At 45.5% G+C, this 24,056-nt stretch overlaps 1 protein-coding gene across 2 annotated transcripts in view; it reads right to left on the reverse strand.

Annotated features, from left to right (window-relative positions):
• Positions 1-24,056, reverse strand: part of Esr1 (estrogen receptor 1) — a 370,708-nt gene that overhangs the window by 261,397 nt on the left and 85,255 nt on the right. The window contains exons 1-2 of one of the 2 annotated variants that reach the window (XM_060373533.1): positions 8,762-8,902; positions 6,267-6,786 (exon numbers count right to left, since the gene is read on the reverse strand). In XM_060373533.1, the coding sequence (XP_060229516.1) occupies positions 6,267-6,715 (449 nt within the window). In that variant the 5' untranslated portion in view covers positions 6,716-6,786; positions 8,762-8,902. Of the gene's footprint in view, positions 1-6,266; positions 6,787-8,761; positions 8,903-24,056 lie in introns of those variants that run through there. The other variant, XM_060373532.1, reaches the window with a different exon arrangement.

The raw sequence follows: 24,056 nt of genomic DNA on the forward strand, positions 1-24,056 counted from the left end.
CTCCCCGAGAGAGAAAAACTGAATTTGAAACGTCAGTAAATAAGATTTCTCAGCGGTTATGGGCGGTGCCGGCAGGAACGCAAGAGCGTATTTTACTGTAAACTACAGCCTCCACGCTCTTCCCAGACTGGAACAGGGGAGCCGAACGGAGGATAAATGAACCATTCAAGCCATTGCACTAAGTGGAAATCACTTTCTTATTTTCTTTCAAGTTTCTATCCATAAGGCTGAGGCAGGGGATCCTTTCTGGAACTCTCAGTCCAGCTAACAGCCTTCTGAGTTACGAAGGCATAGCCTCTCACTGTCCGCTCTCCCGTGGCAGGAGTCTCGCGGCCCGTTCCAGATGTCGTTAAAATAATAGATGGATGAGGTCTATAAAGAAATAAGCCAGAAAAGGTAGAAGGGGAAATATGAGCGTAAACAAATTAACTAAAACACAGAAGAAGAAAAAAGAAGAAGAAAAGAAAGTTTGATGGGAAGAAGAGTCAGGATGAGTTTTAAAGGGAGTATGAAGTTTTCATTTATTTGAAGATAAAACAAAAGAAACAAGAAACTGTGAGAATTAATAGAAAATAAAAATGATCACGGGGGAAAGACGAGGGCAATGCATAGACGGCTGTGTCTAACCTACTAATTAAGGTTATTAGTTGTGAGAAACTAAGCAATAACAATTGTCTTTTGCTTCTGTGGTCTTAGGATAAATTAAAAACCTGAAGAGCATCAAGGCACAGCAAGAATGACAAAGCTGCCTGAGGAACGGTGCCGGACCGCCCGGTCCCTGCTGGGACCCCAAAACCTGCTGGCATTTGGGAAGCCGGCAAATGAATAGCGGCTGAGGAGTGTGGGGCCAGAAAGGAACTAAGAGAGACCTGAGCGCGCACGGCTGTGCAGCTTCCAAACTGCGGGAAAGAACTGCAGGCGCCCTCGCCACTCCAGATCAACAAGAAATTGCAGAATTTTAAGGATTCCCGTTACTATACCTATTTCTGAACATTATTTGACAAACTTTGTTTAAATAACAGTTGACAAGCTTTATTATCACTAAGTGAACTTTATCAGTTTTTTCTAATGCCTAAGAACTCCCCAAAGTAGAAAATTACAGGGGGGAAAATGTCTATATTATCTTGTTAAAGATAAATGAGTCCAGTAGGAAAAGGTTTTGGGAGCAAGCTCATAATAACATTGGTCCCTCTATGAATTTCAAGGGATGTGGACCCCCACATTTGTTCATGGCTTGAGTCAGTTTGACATCTCCACATAGCAGTCACGTGTGCTTAGTCGAATTACAATGCTAATTTGATCAATAATACAACTGGAATTTTCTGATCCTTAAACTATAGCCAAATAACACGAATCAAGTGTGTTAGAAGGCTTTGGTGTCCACATAGAAGAAACATCCCCGTGCTGCACAGTATCCAGAAAGCAAGCAGTCGGTACCCAGACAGAGCCCTGCACTCTGTTACTGTCACCATCGTTATCATCATTGTCTTCATCCGTCACCAGCATTATCCTCACCACCATCTTCCACACTATCGCCGCAGGCCACCACCTCACCATCCTTTCGCTTATTAATGGCCACCACAACCTTACTGTTTAAACCAACTTACTTGAAATTACTTCATTAAACTACATAAAACTCTGTTAGTTGGGGACTGAGCAAGCATCTTTCTAATATCAGATTTTAATGAGATACAGCTAAGTATATATCATCGTAAACACTACTGATTAAGACAAATGTATTTTTGGAATTCCTAATGATATTCTTCAGGCACAGAACACAGCAAGTATTCTTTTTTTCCCCCATCCTGAGACCAAGTATATCATAAAGGTGACTCCCTCAGCTCTGGACCACTTGAACACTCAGGAGTAATATGGCAGGATGAAGAGGAAACTCTTCAAAAAGCAAAACTACCCATCAGTTCACTGCAAGAGCCGAGCCCGTAAAATAAAACTCGTTGGTGACTTTGATGCACCGCCGCCTCCCCTTGGTGAAACTCTAGATGCTTTCACTCTGTTGGGCGTGCGCACAGACAGCTGTACTTTTTGGATGTATGTAGACTCTCTCTGGGGGTATGCATTTTGGTATTTCCCTTTGCTGAATAAGAGAACTAAAACTCAACACTAAAATGAAGTTTTTTCTCCCCATTCGCAGTCTCCTGGAGTGGGGCCCAGCGGCCTCCAAATACTGTCCTTTCAACCTGGACCTCCTAGAATTACACCATAAATGATGCTGACACCACCGGGAAGGCAGAGGAGGGTTCATCTTGTGTATTGTATGGAGTTGCTAAAAACATGCTCCAACTGTGAATTTCCTCCTGTAAACTTTTCACATGACCACTTGGACTCGGGATGTCCTAAGACAGTACCTAGAACACGCATGTTCTTTGCAATAACTGACTGCAAACAATCCTCAAGAAGTAATAAATATTTTACCTACACTTAGCCTGCAGGAGAAAAGATTTCATGTTGCCATCATTCTCTATCTGTAATGAAATTCCTGGCCACTCGGATCTGTCTCTTCCTCTTGCTTCATGGCCATACGGACAGATATTCAAATGTGGGAAAAGTAATTTAAACAGTGTGTAACACTTGCCTAGCTCACTCACTGCCTTCACCTGAACCTTTTCATGTAGAGAAGCCCTCTGTTTTGGCCATCCTGGGAAAGCTGACATCCTGCCTGCTGTCTGCTGCCCCTGCCTTCTGTGTTTTAAAGTATGTGAAACCAAAATACTGAACCCAAATTTTCTCAGATCACAAATTTCACAGCATATATATGTATGTGTGTGTATGTATACATATATTCATAAAAGTAAGTAGCAAACAACTGTGCACTGGGATCCAGAGCATGAGACATGCCTGGAGTACGCGGCCATCACCCCTTAGAGCTCTCCTCACAGCGGGCACAAGCCAAACAGCCTGCTTAAAGAGAAAAAGGGGCTCAGAGAGGCGATCCCATTTACATACAAGCACACCCTCCTTCCCCAGCAACGTGTGGCTCTTTGCACCATTCTTAGAACAATTTGACACGTAGTCAGCAATTTAAGTGATTAAAATGTGTAAGAGAGTGGCCAGCTCATTGACCTGAACATCCGTTCCTTAGCTCTCTCCCTGTTTCCTCAGAGCTGAGAGGCAGTCTCCAGTAGCCACCAAAACATGCTCGTTCTCCAGACTCTACAGGCATCAGGATCCAGATTATCAGGGTATTAGCTGGTGTGGAAGTTTTGGACATGTGTTCGTTAAGTCTTTGTTTTGTTTGAGAAGTAGGCAATGTGCTGCCCTTAGAAATGCTAATTAAACTAAAATTAAAATGTTCAGGCAGCATTAAATACCTATGTTGAATTTTTTTAAACATGGTGAAGATGAGTGTTTCATCTTTAACTCTCTTTGAAACCCTCAGAGTTGTCTGAAGAATTCTGGGCAAAATGGCTTCCATGAAATTTTCGGTAAGGTACAACTTACAAAACCACAGCTTGTTTGTTACAAAGGTGTCACGTCTCTGTAACAAGCTGCTTCAGCAGGTGACAGTGTTTCTCATTTTAGTACACGCCCCAAGCGATCTTACCTGCTACTTCTCTTCATATCTAAATATGGCTATGTATTCCTGCCAGTGGGAAAAGCAGCCACAGCATATAGGTGCTGAATAATTCAACCCTCTCCCTGACCATCCCTGTGGCCCACTGGGACGTGCAGGGGGAAAGAAGTCACAAAACAGCCCCATTCCACCATCAGAAAGAATAAAGTTTAGTCTGACTGGGCCACAGACACCAAGTCAAAAAATAAGATAAAGATGGACAAATTAGCTTTGGGGTTTGTACAAATAAAACCTCAGCCACCTGCATAAGCAGTTTGTTTTCTCCTACCTATATTTTACGTCTTCCAAACTTCTTTGACTCTGACCCAATAGTATTTGCCAGTCTAGCATTCACATACTCAGAAAGTTGAAACCCACCCCTGACTGTGCTATAAGACAAACTCTTTTATGTTTGTTCCATTTTTAAAATTTAGATCTGGCCAAGTGACTTCATCATCTCCTGTAGCATAAGAAGCAAATTTTTAAAACACAACTTTCAGACCCCAGATTTTTGAGGAGTACTAAGGAAAAGTAAAGCTTTTTTTTTTTTTAAAGAGCCTGTTCAATTGTTTATTTTTGTTTTTTAATCCAGAGTTATTCAAAAAGAAAAAAGAAAAAGAAAGGGGGGGGAACTATCATATTCATTTGAAACTTGCATAGACACTTCTCTTTCTCCCTAAGCAACAAGAGGCAGAATTCAAGCAAAACAGCAAAGGCGTTATAGAAAATAAGCCAAAAAATAAAATCACTCTAAAACTAAATTTCCACCCAGAATTTTACCTGTGCAATATTTTTTATTTTTATTTTTATGTTAAGAGTCCTGTGTCATTTTGTATTTTTGTAAGTCTCTTAGTGTCCTTTGGAGTAAAAGTTTAAGATGGGGTATGTTATGGTGAGATTCTTTGCCACAGAGAAGATGAGCAGTGTTGGATAAAATGGGAGCTCTCTTTATTTTGCCATGCTCACTTTGTAATTATTAGCAAGGCAGTAAATAACCGCCAAGGAGCAGCCTCATTAGTCGCCATTGAAATTCAGTGGCGTTAATTTGCAATAAAAGAACTGAAAATTAAATTGAAAAGAAAATACTTTCGGAAGTCCATCATAAGGTTACGGAATTCACAATCTACTAATACCGTCCTTAACAGCAAAGAATTTCAAAGATGAATTAGATTTAATCGCCATATTTTGCACCTCCAGCTTGGGAAAAAAAAAAGTCGAAAGAATAAATTATTCTCCTTGTCCATCTTAACCCTAAATTAAAGCAAGTGAGATTGATTTGAACCCAATAATTTTTAAAAAGTTTTGTTCACTGCTTATCCTGAATGTGGAAACTCCACTCATCTGTCCGACGCTTGAGTAGGCTAAAGGTGAGCTGGGATCCACCCAGAGTTCACCCTTCAGAATCCTCTGGGCCAAGTCTACACCTTGGTGCTGTTTCCTCTGCTAGAAATGCATCTGGAAATGATACACTGAGCCTATACACACACGAGAGAGAAAGAGAGAAGGGAGAGACAGAGAGCGTGTAATGCAAAAGGTCTGAACAGCAGCAGGAACCAATAGCCAGAGCCAAGGTCCAGAGCGCTAGTTCTGATCCCGCGGCCTGCGGGCACCCGAGACTGTCCCTGGCATGTGTACTACCGTCGCCTGGGCGACGCCGACCACCCGCCTCAGCCTTCTGCAGGCCCTGGGGGAAACAAGCGGAAATGGGAGGAAAGGGACATCTCAAAAGACGTCTCTCTTAGGAGAAACTAAAACTGAAGACACAAAACAATTGTCACTTTGGTCACGAAGAGTCCCTGTGTCCTGGATTCCCCTGTGTCCTGGACTGCCCTGGCTTCTTGCACAGAGCCCACGGGACAGGACATAGCTAGCCCGGGTGCCTTTCCAGAGCATTCTCTGCCTGCTGGGCCAGGCATGAAACTTTGCTGCAGGGGGATTACTGTCCTCGTGTTTGGATGCGGTGCGTTCTAAACGCAAGGGACACCTATAAATTCCCAGTTGTCAGAAGTCATATGCCAGTGATCTGCTCGAACTCCAGCTCAGCCAGAAATCAAAACTTGTTCAGACCCATTCACCTCCCCTACGAGCTCTTCGGAGCAACCTGGCCGCAATCTAGAAACCTGGAATGGGAAGGAGGGAAAGAAACCCACAGGCACCTCTCCCTAAAATCTCACCGTCTCCAGAATGCCTCGTGTGTTTCCAGTACAAAAGTCTAGGTGAAAGAACATGGAGCCGGACACACTGAAACATGGTTTTGTTTTTGTTTTTGTTTTTGTTTTTTAAATAGACTAACAACTCTCCCCTGAGCTCCATTGGGCCTGAACACCTCCAGCTTTACATACTAAAGGGGGAATTCCTTGCCAGTGGCACAAACCACCTGGGCCACCTGGGGGTTCAGTCGCTTTGGAGGTTCTCCCCATCTGTAACTTTTTTGGACCGGTTTCCAGGGCTTGTTGGAGTTGGGAAACACGGGGCCCTTTGGGCCTGCCCCTCCCACGGACAGCGGCGGGTAGAGATCCCCCCGGCTGTCGCTGCTGTTGTTTATCACCTGCCGATGGAGAGGCGGCGCGGCGCGCAGAGAATCCCTCCTGACTTCCCAGGGTGGGAGGGGGCGAGCCGCGGCGCGACGTGGCCCCTCGCGCGCTCCCTCCCCGGGCAGGCCTGGCGCGGCGGCCACCCCGACGGGCGCGTGTACCTGTAGAAGGCGGGAGGGCCGGCGTCGCGCACGGCGTAGGCGCTCGGCTCGTTCTCCAGGTAGTAGGGCACCTGCTGGCCCTGCGGGTGCAGGAAGGGCGACAGCTGCGGCGGCGGGTGCAGCAGCATCAGCGGGCTGGGCGACACGCTGTTGAGCTGGGGGAAGGCCCCCAGGCTGCTGGCGCCGAAGGCGGCCGCCTCGGACCCGGGGCCGTAGGCGATGCTCGGCTGGCCGTAGACCGGCGCCGCGGCGGCGGCGGCGTTGAACTCGTAGGCGGCGCCCTCGGGGTAGTTGAACACCGCGGGCTTGCTGCTGTCCACATACACCTCGCCCAGAGCCCTTTCCATGGGCATCTTGAGCTGCGGGCGGTTGAGCGGCTCCAGCTCGTTTCCTTGGATCTGGTGCAGCAAGGCCATGCCCGAGGCTTTGGTGTGGAGGGTCATGGTCATGGTCGGCGGCGACCGGCGGGGTGCGGGCTGCTTCCCCGCGAACGCGGAGAGCTCAGCAGCAGACGGGCCACCTGGAAAGAGAGCAGAGCCCGCGGTGAGAGGCGGCGCGGCGCGTCCCCTCGGCGCGAGTGCTGGCCCTGGCCCTGCCCCTCTCCCGGGGCAGAGCGATCCTCCAGCGCCCAGGTGGCCCAACTCCAGCGAACGCACCCAGCTACTCCCGGGTTCTCCAACTTCACACACTGGTCTCCCCTGCTCCTAGACGCCGCCAACCTGCTGGAAGCCGCTGACGCGGGGGCTGCAGCTGCCAGGCACTGCTGGAAACATCACGCTGCGCGCGCCCAAAGGACCGCTTGCCTCCCTGAACTTAACTTTCCTGGTCTGCTGGATTGGGCTGCAGGGGGTGAGGGGCAGCGGGAGGATCTCCAGCAGCCGCGCCCCCAACCCCCACCCCCAAGAAATCTAGGCTTTCAACAAATGCAGACTAAGCCACAGGCCTTTTTCCCCCGATGTGTTGCCTATGCGTCCGTGCCAGGCTCCAATCTGTCTCTGTTTGTCTCTCTTTCTGTTTGATTCAGTCTTCTTGTTGGCTGGAAGTACGCAGCGCGTGCATAGAATGACCCTGGGCGGACCGTAACTGAATCTGTAACGGAGATATGGCAAAGAGGATGGGGTGTGCGGTTGTGTATGCGGCCAGCCACAGACAGCTATATTTAGCATCAGCGGACACAGAGAGGAGGCATCTAGGGCCAGGAGAGCAGAGACGGAGCATGTATAGAGAGATCTGCCCTTGGAGTCAAGAGAAAACTGCCGGCCTTCAGCTTCCTCATCTGAAAAAAAAGAAAGAAAAAAAGAAAGAAACTAACCGCTCCGCCAGGGGTCCCTTCCAGCGCAGCCTGGCAGATTCGCCCAGCCTGGCGTTTCTGTTTTTGTTGGACCCCAGTACCAAATTTGCTTCCGTTAGAAATTCTCATGCGGATATGATTCAGAAAAACCTTCGGCTAGGCACGCTTGGGTGTCCCTGCCTTCCACAGGTTATGCAACCAAAAACTTGAGGAAACTGAGAATGGAAGGAGGCATTTTCTCATCACGTCTCACCTGGGGTCCCTCACTAAAGCTCTGGCAATCAGGTAACCTCGGCTGTCTAACCAGAAACTTTTGAAAGGCTCTCTGCCTTGCAGCTCTTGAATTCTACAAACGGACCCTCTGCATTCACTTGGGGAAGACACGGAATCTGATATTCGAATGACAAAGAGGTTTTAAAAAAAAAGTTGTTTTTTTTTTTAAATTCAGTATTGAATTAAATTCTGATTGCACACACAGAGACATACACCTGTTATTGTAACAAAACATATAAGCTCGGATCCTTTCTACTTTTTTAATAAACTGCCTTTGCTCCAACCTGATATCCCCTAAAATAAGCATTAACATTTGACTTTAACTGCTATCCTACCCCCAAAGAGTACCTGACACAGGCGAATGCCAAGCTTGTTGTTTCAAATAGCAACACTTTAAAAAATATTTTTATTGAGTACACTGTTTATCTAATTCTTGGAAAAACAGATCATGTTGGTTAAAGCACAGCCATGCTTGCTTAAATCTAAAGACAAAGTTGAGTTTAGCATCCGCGAGTATAGAGGACAACACAGAAAGGGTTAAAAACACATTAGGTGAATCGCAGATATTTCTCTTTATGGCCAGCAACCACTGCTTTCTAGAGCAATCTTTTCACAGATGATTTAGTTTCCACAAATCACACTTTCAATTTTCAAATGCCTTTTTAAAACACATGCAAAAGCAAGTGCTTCATGAGGCTCTTTAAAAATCTGAGCCTGCCAAATTATATATAAATGGCACAAAGAATCCTACAAGTCCAGAGAGGGAAAAAAAGAGGAGAGGAGCTGCACAGATTCCCCCCACCCAACCCCCCATAGAAAATAGCACAGCCTCCTCTCCGGCTAGGATACAGACACTGGGCAGAAAGGTAAGTTGCTTTCTCCAAATGCTCAAGCTAGAGAGAGAGAGGGAGAAATCCAAAAACGATCCTACCCTGCCGATTCAAGAGCGTCTTTCCAGAAACGTTCCATGGGCTTGTAGAAGTCAGGGGCCGAGACGGTAAGAGGGAAGGAAGGAATGTGCTCAAATGATGGAGTGTCGCCCTCCGCGTGTGAGCGCGGCAGAGCGTGTGTGGATGTGTTTGTAGGTGGGGTGGCAGCCGGTAGGCAGGGCACTTGGCAGCCCCTCCCGGCAGACGCGGCGGCTGGGTTTCTGCACAATGCTGGATGAATGGCAGGGGGAGTTGGGGAGGCTTGCTGTCTGCTAGGGCCGGCGGCAGGAGCAGAGCTGGAAGCAGCGTTCCCAGAAGAAAGTCCAGTCCCTTTGCTTCCTACCTGTGGAGCCAGAAGTGTCCTGTGCTTTCTGCCACGGACAGGGAAATGGGGACAACTGTGAATCGCAGGTTCACAACTAAACTAGAAAGGTGGAGATCAAGTTCACAAACTATCCCAGAAGAAGGTTCTTCCAGAACAATATAATTTAACAAGAAAAGCCTGCTGGGTCAAATGCCCTAGCCCAGCTTCCCCTCTGAACAAGTCTCTTGATGGTCATGCTACCAGTGGCATAAGGAAGTCAGACCTCGCAATAAATATTTTGGCGTTCCAGGGCTATGTTTCCTGAAACTCCCCACCACATTAACAAAACGCACGAGCCTCTCACCAATAGCTCACTGCTGTCTATATTCACATCAAAAAAATATTATTTTAATCTCAGCGTTAGCGTAAAATAGCTTTGCTTTGAAGGGATCGCAAGTTCACGGCTGTGCTGGTGCTGGTTGAAGGCAGTGCTCCTGCTTCCAGTGGTGCTCACGGGGAGCACCTGGTTCTCCGCTCTGCTCTCCCCCACAGGACAACAGAAAAGTGACAGGGGAGCCTGACTGTGCCCTCACCCTGGGCCCCAGGACACAGGAGGCCTAGCAAAGCCTTCATTGCCAGACATTAGTCACCACCTTAGCTTCTAAGACTCCAGCTACAATGCCAGGAGTGGCCAGCCTCCAGCCCTAGGACCCCAGGCAGTTACCAAGAGATTTATGAGTGGCACTTGAGCCAGCACAAAGAAAAAAATAGAAAATACTAATGATATCATGCTGCAACTATATGTTTTTGTGCTTGGAAAGACTCAGGGTCATAATATCAGAACGTAGACAATTTCCTCAACAATCTGCAATGACAGTAAATATAACATATAAATAAATATTGGGCGTTGTAGTATGATTAATAAGGCATTCGCCTGGCGTGTAGAAACCCAGGGGGTTGAATGCTAGCACAGCACAGACAAACAAGCAGGTACTGAAAAGAGACTGTTAACCCTTTGTTGATGATAGCGTTGAATGCTGTTGGCAGCAGGTGCTTCCTGTAGGTCAACCATGAACAACCCATTCAACAAGCCAGTGCAACAAAACTGAGAGAGAGAGAGAGAGAGAGAGAGAGAGAGAGAGAGGAAGAAGAAGAAGAAGAAGAAGAAGAAGAAGAAGAAGAAGAAGAAGAAGAAGAAGATAAGAGAGTCAACAACATTGGATTAAAAAGATAAAAAGAGAGACTGGGAATCTGTGTGGGAAGGGTAAAATGTGGGCTATCTCAGGGACTTTGGCTGGAGTGAAGCTTACAATCCATTAGCTTGAGATATCTCAAGAAAGACATTTCCAGGAATGGCTTGGAGACTCCTCTCGGTAAACTTTGTCTCCCAAGGACAGGGGTTTTGGAGGGAAGCATGGCATACCACGCTGGTTTTTGCCTGGTGCTCTAGCCACCAATTTTCTGTTGGGCTCTCTCCTCTAACTCCTCTCTCTTGACTGCCTCACTGAGCATACTGTGCTGCCTGCCGTGTGACTGTGGCGTGCCCAGGTGAGGAAGAGAAGGTGAGCTTCCCAGGTTTCCCTGCCCAGTGCAGCCAGAGAACACAGCAATGGTTTACTGCTCAGAGCTGGCTGGCACAAGCACCCATCTTTATTCTCTCCCCACCTCAACACAGCGCTCCCTTCTCTCTGGACTCACCACCACTGTCCCTCCGTTGCCCACATTTTAATGTCACCATTTTCTCTAGGGCCTGACACTCTTTTGCTTTCCATAGCTAGCCAAGGAGCAATTTCTGAACCAGTGGTTTTGCAATGCCATCCTGCCCTCCCTTCCCATTGCATTCTCCTACCCCTTCCCAGCTGCTCCCTGGCTCCTTCTGTCCCTTCCTTCCCCCACTGCTTCTCAGATGCTAGTGCCAGTTTCTGTTCCTGGCTTTTCATTGCTGCAGTCTCTACTTCATCGTTATCCCAAATCCCAGCTTTCTAAGTGCAGAGGCCTTCCTCTCTCCTTGACCTGTCCTTTCTAGTCTATCAGTTCCAACAGGTAGCCTGTGCCTCAGCCAAATGAAAACTTGTTCCAGAGACCCCAAAGCTTTCCTTTCCTTTTTTTTTTTTTTTTTTTTTTTTTTTCTGCTTAGAATATTCACTTTCCTGGCTTGGCAGAAAACACTTCTGCCTTCTCGAGGTTTGGCCCAGGCACTCACTGGCACAGCCTCGTGGTCATCTTCCACACTCTCTCTCCTCTGAACCCCAGTTGTAGTTCTCAGCCATTTGACACTTTCCTCCCTGAACTGAAGCTATTTTTACCACCTCACCCCAGTGAGGAACAACATAAGGTCCAACTCTGAGAACTTGAATGGTCTTGTCTGGACATTGTTCAGTCACCAAATATGGACTACTTTCCTGTCTAGATTCTTCAAAGGACAAAAGAACATCCCATCTTCCTGAATGACTCTTTCTGAAAACTAACTTTCCACGTGACCATGACCATCCAGCACTTTCAAAACTTATCTTCCTATCTTCACAGCAACGGAGGCCATAAAATCAGCCTTCAAATCTGTCTACTCTCGAGGTAGGAGCCGGCAATACCAGGCAGCATGATTCATCAGAGAGCTTTCCACTTTAGTTTTCTACCAGACAGAACTAGGACCAGGCAGAGCTTCCTCTCCAGCACCACTGACGGCGTTTTATGTTTGCGAAAGTATTATCTGTACAGAAACATAAAAGAAAACAATGGGAATGTTGCCGCATGCTGGTTTATACTCCTAACATGCTCCCTGCACTGAGATGGGGAAAGTTTAACTCTGTCCAGTTTGAACATTACCTGATTATAAATAATGTGGGTACACATATGTGTGTACATGCATGTGTGTGTATGCCTATGTGTGTATGTGTGTGAATATGTGTACATGTTTGTGTGCATATGCCTGTGTGTGTGTGTTCTCCTTCCCTGTTTTCCTTTCTTTCCTCTCTTTTCTTCTTTGCTTCTAGCTTTCTAAGACAAACTCTCAGCCTGAGGCCCAGGCTGTTCTGGAACTCAGTGTGGATCCCAGGGTGGCTCTGAGCTCATGGTGAGCCTCCTGACTCAGCCTCTGAAGAATAAGTGAATATGCTAGCTAAGACCTTGCCCTTGAGTCCTGATTTAAACTATTTTCCTCTACAGCAGAAACATAATGTGCTCCCCACTCTGCATTTTAAAGATAGTTTGGGCATTGATTTTTTTTTATTGGCTTTTAAAGTTGAACCGTAGAGTTTTGCTTTTTTGAAGCAAAATTCATTATGCAACATAATACACATATGTTTAGAGCCTGACAAACATGGATAGATTTGACCATTAACAATCCCGTCAAAGTAAAAACTATTTGACTGTTTAAATCAACCCAAAAAGTTCCTCAATGTCCTTTCTAATAAATCCCCCACCTTTACAGGCTGAGTTGTTACCAGACAGTTTTTTGGGGGGTTTTTTGTTTTGTTTTTGTTTTTTTTTTTTTTGTTTCTCTTCCCGGCCCAGGGAACCACAAGTTGCAACACATATAACCTACTTCCAAATAACGGCATGCTCATCAAGGTCCTGGGCTTCCAGCATCAGCTCCCCTGGCATGGAGGTATAAAGCTGTCACTTCCTCAGTCAGCACCTACTGCCTGGGGAGATCCCCTGGGAGCCCCAGAATTTTACTAACATTCTCTCATGCATAGACCTTTTAAGAATAGTAGACTTTTAACATGTTGAAATGTTAAGCTTGAAAGCCTGCAATGGGAAGCCTAATCATTTCGCCCTACTGTCAGTACAAAAAAAGAATATTTGTAAACCAATAACTCATCCAAAGTCCTCTGGAAACCCTGTGACCTCAGGTCTGCTCTCCGTGTTCCTGATGATGACCTGAAGACAGTTCCAGTTCTTGGTTGCCGGATACAGTGGCTGGTCTCTGTTACAGATCAATGAATGATTCAAAGGGAATGAATGCTCGGCTTAATGGCATTAAGTCACTTTCATCTTATCGTTCCTTGGAAATCTTATTTTTTCAAATAAGTTTCTATACCCTCTGTCGCATGTGGCAGAAGGTAACTGAGAAAGGGTTTTGATGGTTAAGTGCCGTGAGTGACACACGCAGTGCAGCCATCCCAGCTGTTGCTGGGACACACAGTGTCCCTTTCCTTCCTCATCCTCTGTCTACTTGAGGAACCACATTTTCAGCTTACGGGTACTATTCCGCTGTGCAGAACAACGGACAGTGGCTAAACACACTTACACACAGATTGGTTCATCTAGTGTTAGCATAGATGGATGGACAGACATGCACACACACACACACACACACACACACACACACACACACACACACTGCAGAGAATTGTCTCCAGTTTCAGAGCCAAGCCCACGAAATGATAGAGAGAGAAGCCAGAGGGTAGCAGAGTGTTTGAGCTTTGAGCCTTTGCCTAAGCTTTTCCTTGTACTTAGTCACATGCCAGGGCTGACTCCACTCTCCCTGAGCCTCCAGGACCCTCAGGCTAGCAGCTGTCCCCCCTCCTGCCACCTGAGTGGCTGTCATGCTGTGCTGAGTCCACCGTCTATAATCATGCCAATGAATGACTCATTCGTTCAGCTCACCGAAACAGTATCGATTACTGTATTTACAGAGAGCAACTCTGAGCTCCCAGGTGCTTCATCAGCACAGTCTGCCATCACAAAATGTCACCGGCAGGGGACACAAACAGCAGGTTATTTCCGCTCTTTTGCTTACGGAAACTGAAAGATCCTCTGCCTAACAGGCAGGGAGCTGATTCCTCAGTGTGCCTGGGTCTTCACAGGGTGAAGGCAGGAGGAGAAAGAGACGGCTCTCCCTCTTGATAAGTTAATAAGACAGATGGCGTCACTCACTCAACTTTAACAGCCTCCTAAGATTTTTATACAGAGATACTCCCATGAGGAGAGTACAAATTCAAAATACAAGTTTTAGGGGAGGCACGGTTTAGTCAGCGTGAGTACCCCAAAGCAAACCCAGCAAAAGCTTCTGCCTTCCAACCTTACAAAAGCTTAAGGGTTTTTTTTCTATCGTTTTCTTCCAGTAGTTTTGTTTTTCTGCATATTTCTCTTTTTCTCTTTTGTACATGTTATTTGGAATGTATGCTCAAGTGTGAACGAGGTACAGGTGAGCAGAGGCAGTCTTTGCGAATCTTTCTCAATCACTCCCTACCTTAGTTTTTGAGACAGAGTCTCTTACTGAACCTAGAACTTCCAATTAGACAAGCTAGCTGGCCACCAAGCGCCAGGGATTCTCCTCCCTTGCAGCCTCCCTGAGGCACGTAACTTTTACTTTGGTTAGGGATCAAACCTCAAGCATGCATGGAAAGGTCTGTACTGACTGTGCCGTCTCTTAAGGCCTCCCTTATGCTTGCCTATCTTAATTTCCCTTTGCACCAAAGCCTTCCTGAGAGTGCTCCTTGTGCTAAGAGTTTGGTGTTACCATATAGGCAGCCTGACTCTAGTTTGCTCAGCAACCTGTGACGTCATCGCCTGTCACCACCACCAGGGGCTCTGCAGTCAGCGCCTGAACCTTCCTCTCCTCTCCAGTCTCCTTCCCCTGGATCACCACAGCAACTCCCACAAGTTAAACTTCATGTGCACCTTGAAGACCTCAGAGTAGGAAATCGCCATCCAAGATCTCCATTCTAGAGAAAGGTCCTACCCAGATTGCACACTTTTGCCCACACGGTTACTCCGTATATAAATGTTTAGTGAGCACCTGCTGTATAGTCTCCATTAATGTTCAACTTCTTCATAATTAATTTAACCTTTTCTCAGACCTGCTCTTCATCTCTGTGCCTTATCTTGGTAGATGGCGCGTCATACCCATCACTGCACAGCCCCAAAGAACTCTGCCCTCTATAGCCTGATTCTTTTCCTTGGACTCATATTGGACTTACCACAAATCTATTTTACTGCTAGCTCCTTGATATCTTCTGAGTCTGCCGTCGATTCTCACACTCACTGTGATTTCCAGGCCACGCTCTTTTCTTCCAGGTCACCAGCTCCACCCCTTTGCTTGCATCTGTACAGCCCCAACTGCACTGGATAAAGAGCAGTCTACCTCACAAGCAAAGAAACTTGAATTGCCATCCTTGATTCTCAGAAGCCACTTCCCACATCCCCTCTCCCACAGGCCTTGCATTCCTGCACACAGATAATTTCCATATTGTGCAAATACTTCTTCTGGACTTTGTCTTGATAAGAGCATTCCCATAGGCAGATTGCTCTATCTTAAGACAAGCAAAAGTCTTTCCACCTTGCTTTACACTCTGTCTCCAAGTACTCTTCCTTGAGACAATACAATTTCCTCTTGGACGCTTTTACAAAAATGCCCATATCTCCCTGGTCTGTCCCTGCTGCTTTCAGAGAACACCATATACCAATGTCGTAAACAAACAATAAAAATTAACTTGTTTGTGATTCTGGAGGCTGGACCTCCATGATGGAAAGGCTGCATCTGGGTAGGACTATGACGAAGAAGTTTGTGTGTGTGAAACAGAGAAGAACCAAGCTAACCTGTTTTTTTTCTGGAACTGGTTTCCACAAGAATGGCCTTGGTCATCTCTTGAAGTTCTGCGCCTCTTAAGGTAGTTGCCGTGGCTGATAAATTCCAACATTAGTTCTGGAGATGGCATTCAAACCATCGTACTCATCACCCCTCCTGTCCCAGCCCTGGTGACTCTAGTGGATTCCCTGTTTGTTGTTCTCTGCCCCTCCCATAGCCCATGAATGCAGAGCTGGCTCGTGTGTATTTTCCAAAGTCTCAGTGCATAATTGCCTGATGTAGAGTTGACCCCCAACAAATACCATATGAATGCTATCTATAGAAAGCTGGCCCAACTCCTTTGCCTTGCTAACTGGTATCCCTAATGGCTCCTGGAAGAAGTGATCACCTCTATTAAAACTTAGATCCAGAGTTAGCAGGACATTTTGGAAGCAGAGTCACATTTTTTAGAACAATTCATGCTTGCCATTAAAAAAAAAATGTTACAACTGATTGCATGTCTGCAGATCTCATCTAGACTTCTGGACACGCTTACAAAGTTCTGAGGACCATAAAGGCGTGGGCAAAGCACTGGGTGTAATTAATGTTCTCCAAAGCTCTGAGCTCAGGGTGTGTCTATCTTTCTTGCCCATCCTCAGGCCTGTGGGTACCACACCCTCCTTTCAGTAGGGCCCATGAGCAACACATTTGATCAAGGCATCATCTTGGTGGCTCCGTGTGCTTTTCTTAGAGGCTTATAAATCCACATCTCCTTCGATATCTCAGTAGTCTTTCAGAGGTGTCTGTGGTAGGCTCGAAGCAGGGGCTGAGTCTCATAGCCAAACTTTGGGCAGAGTGCATGGAATCTTATGAAAGAAGGGGGAAATAGAAAGACCTAGAGGGGACAGGAGCTCCACAAGGAGATCAACAGATCCAAAAATACTGACCTCTGGGGACCCTGCAGAGATTGATACCTCAACCAAGGACAATACATGGAGAGGACTTAAACCACCAGCTCAGATGTAGCCCAGAGACTCAGTGTCCAAGTGAGTTCCCTATTAAGGGGATCAGGAGCTTTCTCTGGCATAAATTCAGTGACGGGCTCTCTGATCACCTCTCCCTGGGGATGCAGCCTTGCCAGGCCACAGAGGAAGACAATGCTACCAGTCCTGATGAGAACTGATAGGTTAGGGTCAAATAGAAGGGAAGGAGGACCTCCCTTACCAGTGGACTAGAGGAGGGACATAGGAGGAGAAGAAGGAAGGAAGGTGGGATTGGGAAGAGGTAAGGGAGGGGGCCACAGCCAGGATACAAATTGAATAAATTGCAATAAATGATAATAATTAAAAAAGGAAAAAATCCACATCTCTTTGAAAAACACAAGGAGACTGCATTCCTACATTTCCAAATAACTGGTAGACAGATGAGGACTGGGTTTAAGAACACCATGTTTTCCACAAACACCAGAGCAACTTGTGTTCAGGGATATGACTTCCCTTAATAGAACATGAAGAAATGAGTAATCCACCTTCCAGCCATTGCTCCCCAGAAGACAGTTCATTTAGGTCTCTCTCTCTCTCTTTTTAATCTCCATGTAATTTGAAATGAACTTTCTTGCTACTGAACACATTTAAATCCTTCCTGAGCTGCTAAATTGTACAAACTTGCAAATGTAACACCTTTAACCAAAAAAAAAAAAAAAAAAAAAAAAAAAAAAAAAAAAAAAAAACAAAAAACCAACAACAACAAATCTAATTACTTGACTTGATGTGATAGTTTTTCCATTTCCAAGGGAATCAAGTCTGAGACGCTCAGGCCCCTGTCTAAGTTGCTACCACAGTGATTAAGGAGTCTTTAGCAAAGAGCTGTAATTCCTGAAAATCATTAGCCTCTTAACGGAATGGGAAAGCTGCTTGCAAAGAATACAGACGCACAAAGGTTCATGAGAACTCAATGGCAGACTACCAGTAAACAACAAAACAAAGATATTTTATTGACACCTGCCAGTAGCTTTGGGGGCCAAAACTCTAAATGAAAGAAAAAAATCTCCACAAATATTTATACAAATTCTCCCAAATAACTGCATTGTACAAATTGTACAATCCCCTCCCCCTCTTTTTATATTCTGTCCTTCTCAGTTTCCTGTTCCTACCACAGGTCATCTCCTTTTATCATGTGGCCAAGCCCATCTGTTTCCTTAGGTCTTTCCAGGCAAGCCATGTCCACCCTAGGCATCATGGGACATCCCATCAGCCCCAGATTCTCACCAGATTGTGAGCCAAAGAATGTTCAAGGTGAGCTGGGGTACTCTGTGAGCTGGAGTCCTCAATGCCCCTCCCTAGCCCCCTTTCCACAGGTTCAGCTGATAGTACCCCTCCTTAAACAAAGCCTTCTTGGCCTTTACTTTCCGTCTAGAGGCAACATCCAACTCCAGCCATTGATCCTATGCCATCATCACTCCAGTTTGCTCAAGCCCCATTCAGCTAGCACTATCGGGGTGCTTTCCCAGCTGAACCAACTTTCAGCCCACCTTCCATGCAGGAGTTTTCTTATAAAGAGAGCTGTTAGTAAGTGAAGACAGTTCTAGCTTACAGAACTGCCAAAGTATTGGACAGAAAGCATAGTTCTTGAGGGAAGAACATATCCCTCCTCGTTCTCTCTCAAGACATAAAATATCACAATGAGATTAAGCTGTTAACCCCTCCCTTTCAGCAAGGCTTGGGTAAGCAGAAAACTTGTAAGAGCCAGAATCCAGGGAAGGGGGCTTGAAGTGCTGTATTCTGAACACAACATGGCCATTGCACTCATGAACTCAGTACAGCCATGGTCACCTTCACAAGGCCAAGCCAGCAAGATCAGCCAGCGTTCAGCCAGGCAGCACTAATTAGGCTCAGAGGGTACCCCAGTTATAATAGCCCCCAAGAAAAGAAACTTAGCTGATGCGCAAGACAAGCACCATGGAATAGTAATGATAAATACAATTAAAGAGTTTAAAGAGGATATAAAAAGACACCTGAGTGAAGACACCCCCCCCCTGCAAAAAAATTACAGCTGAGTGGAAATAATAAAATCAAGTCAGGATAAGAAAAGAGAATTTAGCAATGAAATAGAACCTCTGGGGGAAAAAAAGCCAAAAACAAATATAACTGGAAATGAAAAATTCAGAATATCAAACAAAAAGCTCAAAGGAAAGTCTGTCTCACTGACAAATTGATCAAATGAAAGAGAGAATAGCATGTCTCAAAGACAAGGTGCAGAAAATAGACCACACACACCCATACACACACCCCACCACCAACAACAGCTTTTAGGGAGGTAATGTGTTAGAGTATGTCCAGAGGAAGAGGAAGATAGTAACTGAGGTGAATATGAACAAAATATGTGGTGTTTTTATAAATAAACGATATTCTAAAAAGAGGAGGAGGCAGCAGCCATGTTAAACCATTCTAGGGTTGTCCAAGACAACTGTTCTTTCTTCTTCAGTAAGGATGTGCCCTGTGTATATTCCTGGGATAGTCCTTATTCATGTGCTAGTAATGAATAGCATGTTAGGAAGAAGCATGACCACCACCTGTGGCTGTACTAGAAAGTAACTCACATTAGATTGGAGAGAGTAACGATCCGACCAAAGGAAAATGGAAGGTGTGCATGCTCCAACCATTGTAAGTACTCACTGGCTGTGGGCTACGTAGGCCGAAACATGAGAAGTATCAAGGTTCTCTTTAAACCCTGTGGAGAAGCCCCAAAGTTTATGTCCGACGGAACCACCTCCGCTTGTTTCTCTTACACAGGAGATCTTTGACTTCAGATTCAGCTTTCTCAAAATGGACATACGACTGACTAAATTAAATACATTTCTTGCTCAGTGAGCCTGGACATGCTGTTTCTTGTACATAAAGGTGAATTCACTCCAGCTAGTGTTTCTCAACCTGCTGCAACTCACCTTCACTCAATTCTAGACTTGTCACTCTGCCCATCACTGCCACCGGCCATTAGTCATCAGACAATTTTGGGTAGTCAACAATACTTGGGTTCCGTTATCTTCTTTGAAATTTTGTTGAAGGGGAGCTTGCTCCAAAACTTCCTCAAGCCTTCTACCTGGCTGCCTTATAGATCTTGCTGCGAGGTTTTGCTTTCATTCCAATCTGGAGGTGGGGAGGAAGAAAGTTGGCCGAAGCCACCAGATTGCATTAACTTCTCTGTGAGCAGGTAACGATGAAGGCTGTTTCTTTTCCCTGCTAACTACTGCAGTGTGAATGAGACCATCCCATTGGAGAACTGTTTTATCTTTCAACTATGTTTGACCACATTTATATTTAGAATATAAATAGTACCATAGGCCTATAGAAAGTGTCACTATTAGGAGGTGTGGCCTTGTTGGAGGAAGTGTGTCACTGTAGAGGTATTCTTCTAGGCCTAGTGGCTCACTCTCGCTTCCTGCTGCCTGCCAGTCTAGATATAGAACTCTCGGCAACTTCTCCAGCACCATGTCCGCCTGCATGCTGCCATGCTTCCTGCCATGATGATAACAGACTGAACCTCTGGAACTGTAAGCCAGTCCAAATAAATGTTTCCCTTTATAAAGTTGCTGTGGGAACATTTGCACAATGGAATACTACTCGGCAATTAAAAACAAGGAAATCGTGAAACTTGCAGGCAAATGGTGGGATCTAGAAAAGATCATCCTGAGTGAGGTATCCCAGAAGCAGAAAGACACACAGGGTATATACTTATTTATAAGTGGTTACTAGACATATAATATAGGACAATCATACTAAAATCTGTACAGCTAAGGAAACTAATCAAGAAGAACTCTGGCTAACATGCTCAATCCCCATTCAGAAAGGCAAGGAGGATGGACATCAGAAGAGGGAGAGAAAACAGTGTACAAGTCAGGAGCCTGCCACAGAGGGCCTCTGAAAGTCTCTTCCCAGGAGGGAATCAATACATATGCTGAGACTCATAGCCAAACTTTGGGCAGAGTGCAGGGAATCTTATGAAAGAAGGGGAAGATACAAAGACCTGGAGTGGACAGGAGCTCAACAAGGACAGCAACAGAACCAAAAAAATCTGGGCACAAGGGTCTTTTGTGAGACCAGTACTCCAACCAAGGACCATTCATGGAGATAACCTAGAACCTCTGTGCAGATTTAGCCCATGGCATCTGAGTGTACAATATGGTCCCCAGTAATAGGAACAGGGACTGTCTCTGACATGAACTCATGGGCTGACCCTTTGATCACCTCCACCTGAGGGGGGTGCAACCTTCCCAGGCTACAGAGGAAGACAATGAAGCCAGTCCTGATGAGAACTGATAGACTAGGGTCAGATGGGCAAGGAGGAGGACCTTCCTTATCATTGGACTCGGGGAGGGGCATAGGAGAAGAGGAGGGGAGGAGGGTGGGATTGGGAGGGGATGGTGGAAGAGGCTACAACTGGGATACAAAATGAATAAACTGTAATTAATAAAAATAAAATAAAATAATTTCTAAAAAGAGTTGCTGTGGTCATGGTGTCTCTTCACAGCAATAGAAACCCACATTAAGACAACCACAAAACATGTTTTCTAGAGTTGATTTTCTAGAGTAGAGAGAATACATTCTTGTCATTGTTAACAAGGCCAAAAACTTGTGGCTAGGTATGTCATAGTCCCTAGAGGAGAACCTAATTCTATTGCTTTGTTAAATGGACATAGCGTGAAAATGACTTGTTGCTATACTCAAAGGTAAGGGCATCTCTCAAACTCAGTCAGAGAAACTTCTTTTTGTGGTATATGACAATTAACAAACACCTGCAACTAGTCAGTGCCCACAGAGTAAGAGGCTGTGGAGTCCTTAGCCTTATATAGGACTTACATATCACAGTGCTCCCCAAAAGGCCAAGGATCTTAGCAGAAGGGGGAGGAGGAGGGTAAGATTCTAAGAACCAGAGGAAATGGATAATATCAAGGAAACAGAGTTTCATTGACACGACAGGGCAGTTGCACAAATGAACCCACGGCAATTGTGACAACATGCACAAGCCCTGGGCAAGCCCTAGCCAAACTCCCAGACTGTAGCTGAGGGAGGAGGTGGGCACAAAATCCCACCACCAGCTGCTAACTGCTAGGAGAAGACTCAGCTTTCTTTAGCTACATGACCCTTGGAAGGTTAGCCTCCCTCCCAAGAGTAGTTCAATAACACAAATAGACATGATGGGGGAAAGGTGAGGAAAAGAAAACTCCAGGTTGGGTGGGTTAAGGAGGTGAGAGTGGAGAGAGTAGATGCAGGAGCAGTCAAACGATGAACTTGATCAAAATGCACTGTAGGAAGTTCTCTAAGAAATAATTTAAATATTTTTGAAGTTTTAGATGTGATAAGTATCTATTGTTCAAAACTTGCTTGTGACACTTTCAGAAGGACTGTTTACTTAACACAATGTCCTTCTGATACAGTGCAAACCAGGACGATTTCCTGGGGATGAAAGAGCACTGCGCACAGGGCTGTATCAACGTGAAAGGCAGAGGCCACTCACTACCCTGTGTGGCTACAGAAATGGATGGTTGCAGTGTCACTTCTTACTATTAAACAGTGTTTGCAGAGCCATGGAAAACTACCTCCCATCATTCCCGCAGGGTATCTTACAACAAGAGTAAATGCCTATCACACGATTTTAAACCTCTGCAACTAACTGAGAGATCGTGGACAAAACCATCGCCGACACGTTGAGAAAAAAGGACTGTGGCTGGCACAGAGAGAAAGGAAACATTTTGAAGGGGCCTGTCAGTTTTAGAGTGAGATGCTTTTCTATACCGCTGAGGCTCTTGGAACACGAATGACGAAAGTATCTAACATCACTTAGACTTCCTTTATGCGCAGAATTATCGCAGAAGGAAATCCACACTTCACCCAGTTTTTCATAAGAATATCCATTAGTCGTTCCATTCATATAATCAATAAACAACTACATCTGAAGGATATGGAAACACACTGAAGACAAAAAGAGAAAAACAGCAGTCTTGACCTTTGTTTAGTAGAAAGATCACATTATTTGTGGCTGATTTCCATCTCTTCAAGAGAGCCCTGATAGTTTTTTTCGTATCAAGACAAAACCCAACTATCGTGAATTCGTGGATTTTTTTAATCCATATCAAGACGTGAAGGAGGGTTTATACGATGACTATTCTCCACAGTTGCATACAACCTACCCCAGATTTCTAGGAGTCAATAAAGAGGAAATTATTAACAATAAAATCATACTCACCTAGTATTTTTAAACACTTTTTCATCTTGCAAGTATATGGTTCTAAAAACCAACCAAGTAAATTTAATTTTTCTACAGAAAAGTAGAAAAATTCCTGCTATGCACAGGCCTTTTGTCTTTGAATTACATGTGTTTCATATTGAATTCCTCACTAGATTTTGAGGTCCCTCGTGGCCAGTACCATATCAACTGTCACAGATTCAGTAGCCAGCAAATATGGTGGAAGCAAACAAACAAGTGAATACAATAACCAAATTTGCTGTTTGGCTTCATGTAGGGTGTTTTAAAATGTTGTGCCTGTTGCTTGGGATCACAAAGCAATTCTCAAGTGTTTGCTGCTGTCTGCAATATAGAATGCCGTGGACTTGCCAGGAACTACAGGGCAAGGTGACAAGAAATAAGCAACAGATGTCATAGCATGTGTCCCCAGCCCTGCCCACACTCAGGAGCCAACAGGGCTTTCTGAAGGTCGCCCTGGGTCTCCTCTGCAGCATTTGAGATAAGAGCAGTTGTGGGAAATAGTAAGAGCTGGAGAGGACAGGGTCTCCACAAGGAGAGCAATAGAACAAGAAAATTTGAACACAAGGAACTTCCCAGAGACTCATACTCCAACCAAGGACTATTCATGGAACCCCTGCACAGATGTAGCCCATGGCAGTTCAGTGTCCAAGTAGGTTACATAGTAATAGGAAGAGGGACTGCCTCTGACATAATCTGATTGGCCTGCTCTTTGATCACCTCCCCCTGAGGGGGGAGCAGCCTTACCAGGCCACAGTAGAGGACAATGCAGCCACATTTGATGAGAACTAATAGACTAAGATCAGAAGGAAGGAGAGGAGGACCTCCCCTATCAGTGGACTTGGGGAGTGGCATGCATGCAGGAGGGAGGGTGGGATCGGCAGGGGAGGAGGGAGGGGCTTTGGGGGGATACAAAATGAATAAAGTGTGATTAATAAAAAATTAAAAAAAACAAAAGAGCAGCACACAGCATTGAAAGTGCATCTTAATGGCCTAAAGAATTCCATAACAATGTGGTCCAACGAGTAGCCTCACCACACAGCTGAGGAAGCCAAGTCATGGATCAAGAAAACTAACCAAGGGCCCCTAAAGCCCTACGCCTAGGATGACCGGTTCTCTCTGTCTCTGTACCTGGTCAGGTTCAACTCTGCTCAGCCACCAACTCTTCAAGATCCTTCATAGTATTTACTGCTTGGATTTGATGCCCTGGGGGTAATGTGAA

Source organism: Meriones unguiculatus, chromosome 20 (assembly GCF_030254825.1).
Source record: "Meriones unguiculatus strain TT.TT164.6M chromosome 20, Bangor_MerUng_6.1, whole genome shotgun sequence".
In the NCBI taxonomy this organism is placed as follows: domain Eukaryota; kingdom Metazoa; phylum Chordata; class Mammalia; order Rodentia; family Muridae; genus Meriones; species Meriones unguiculatus.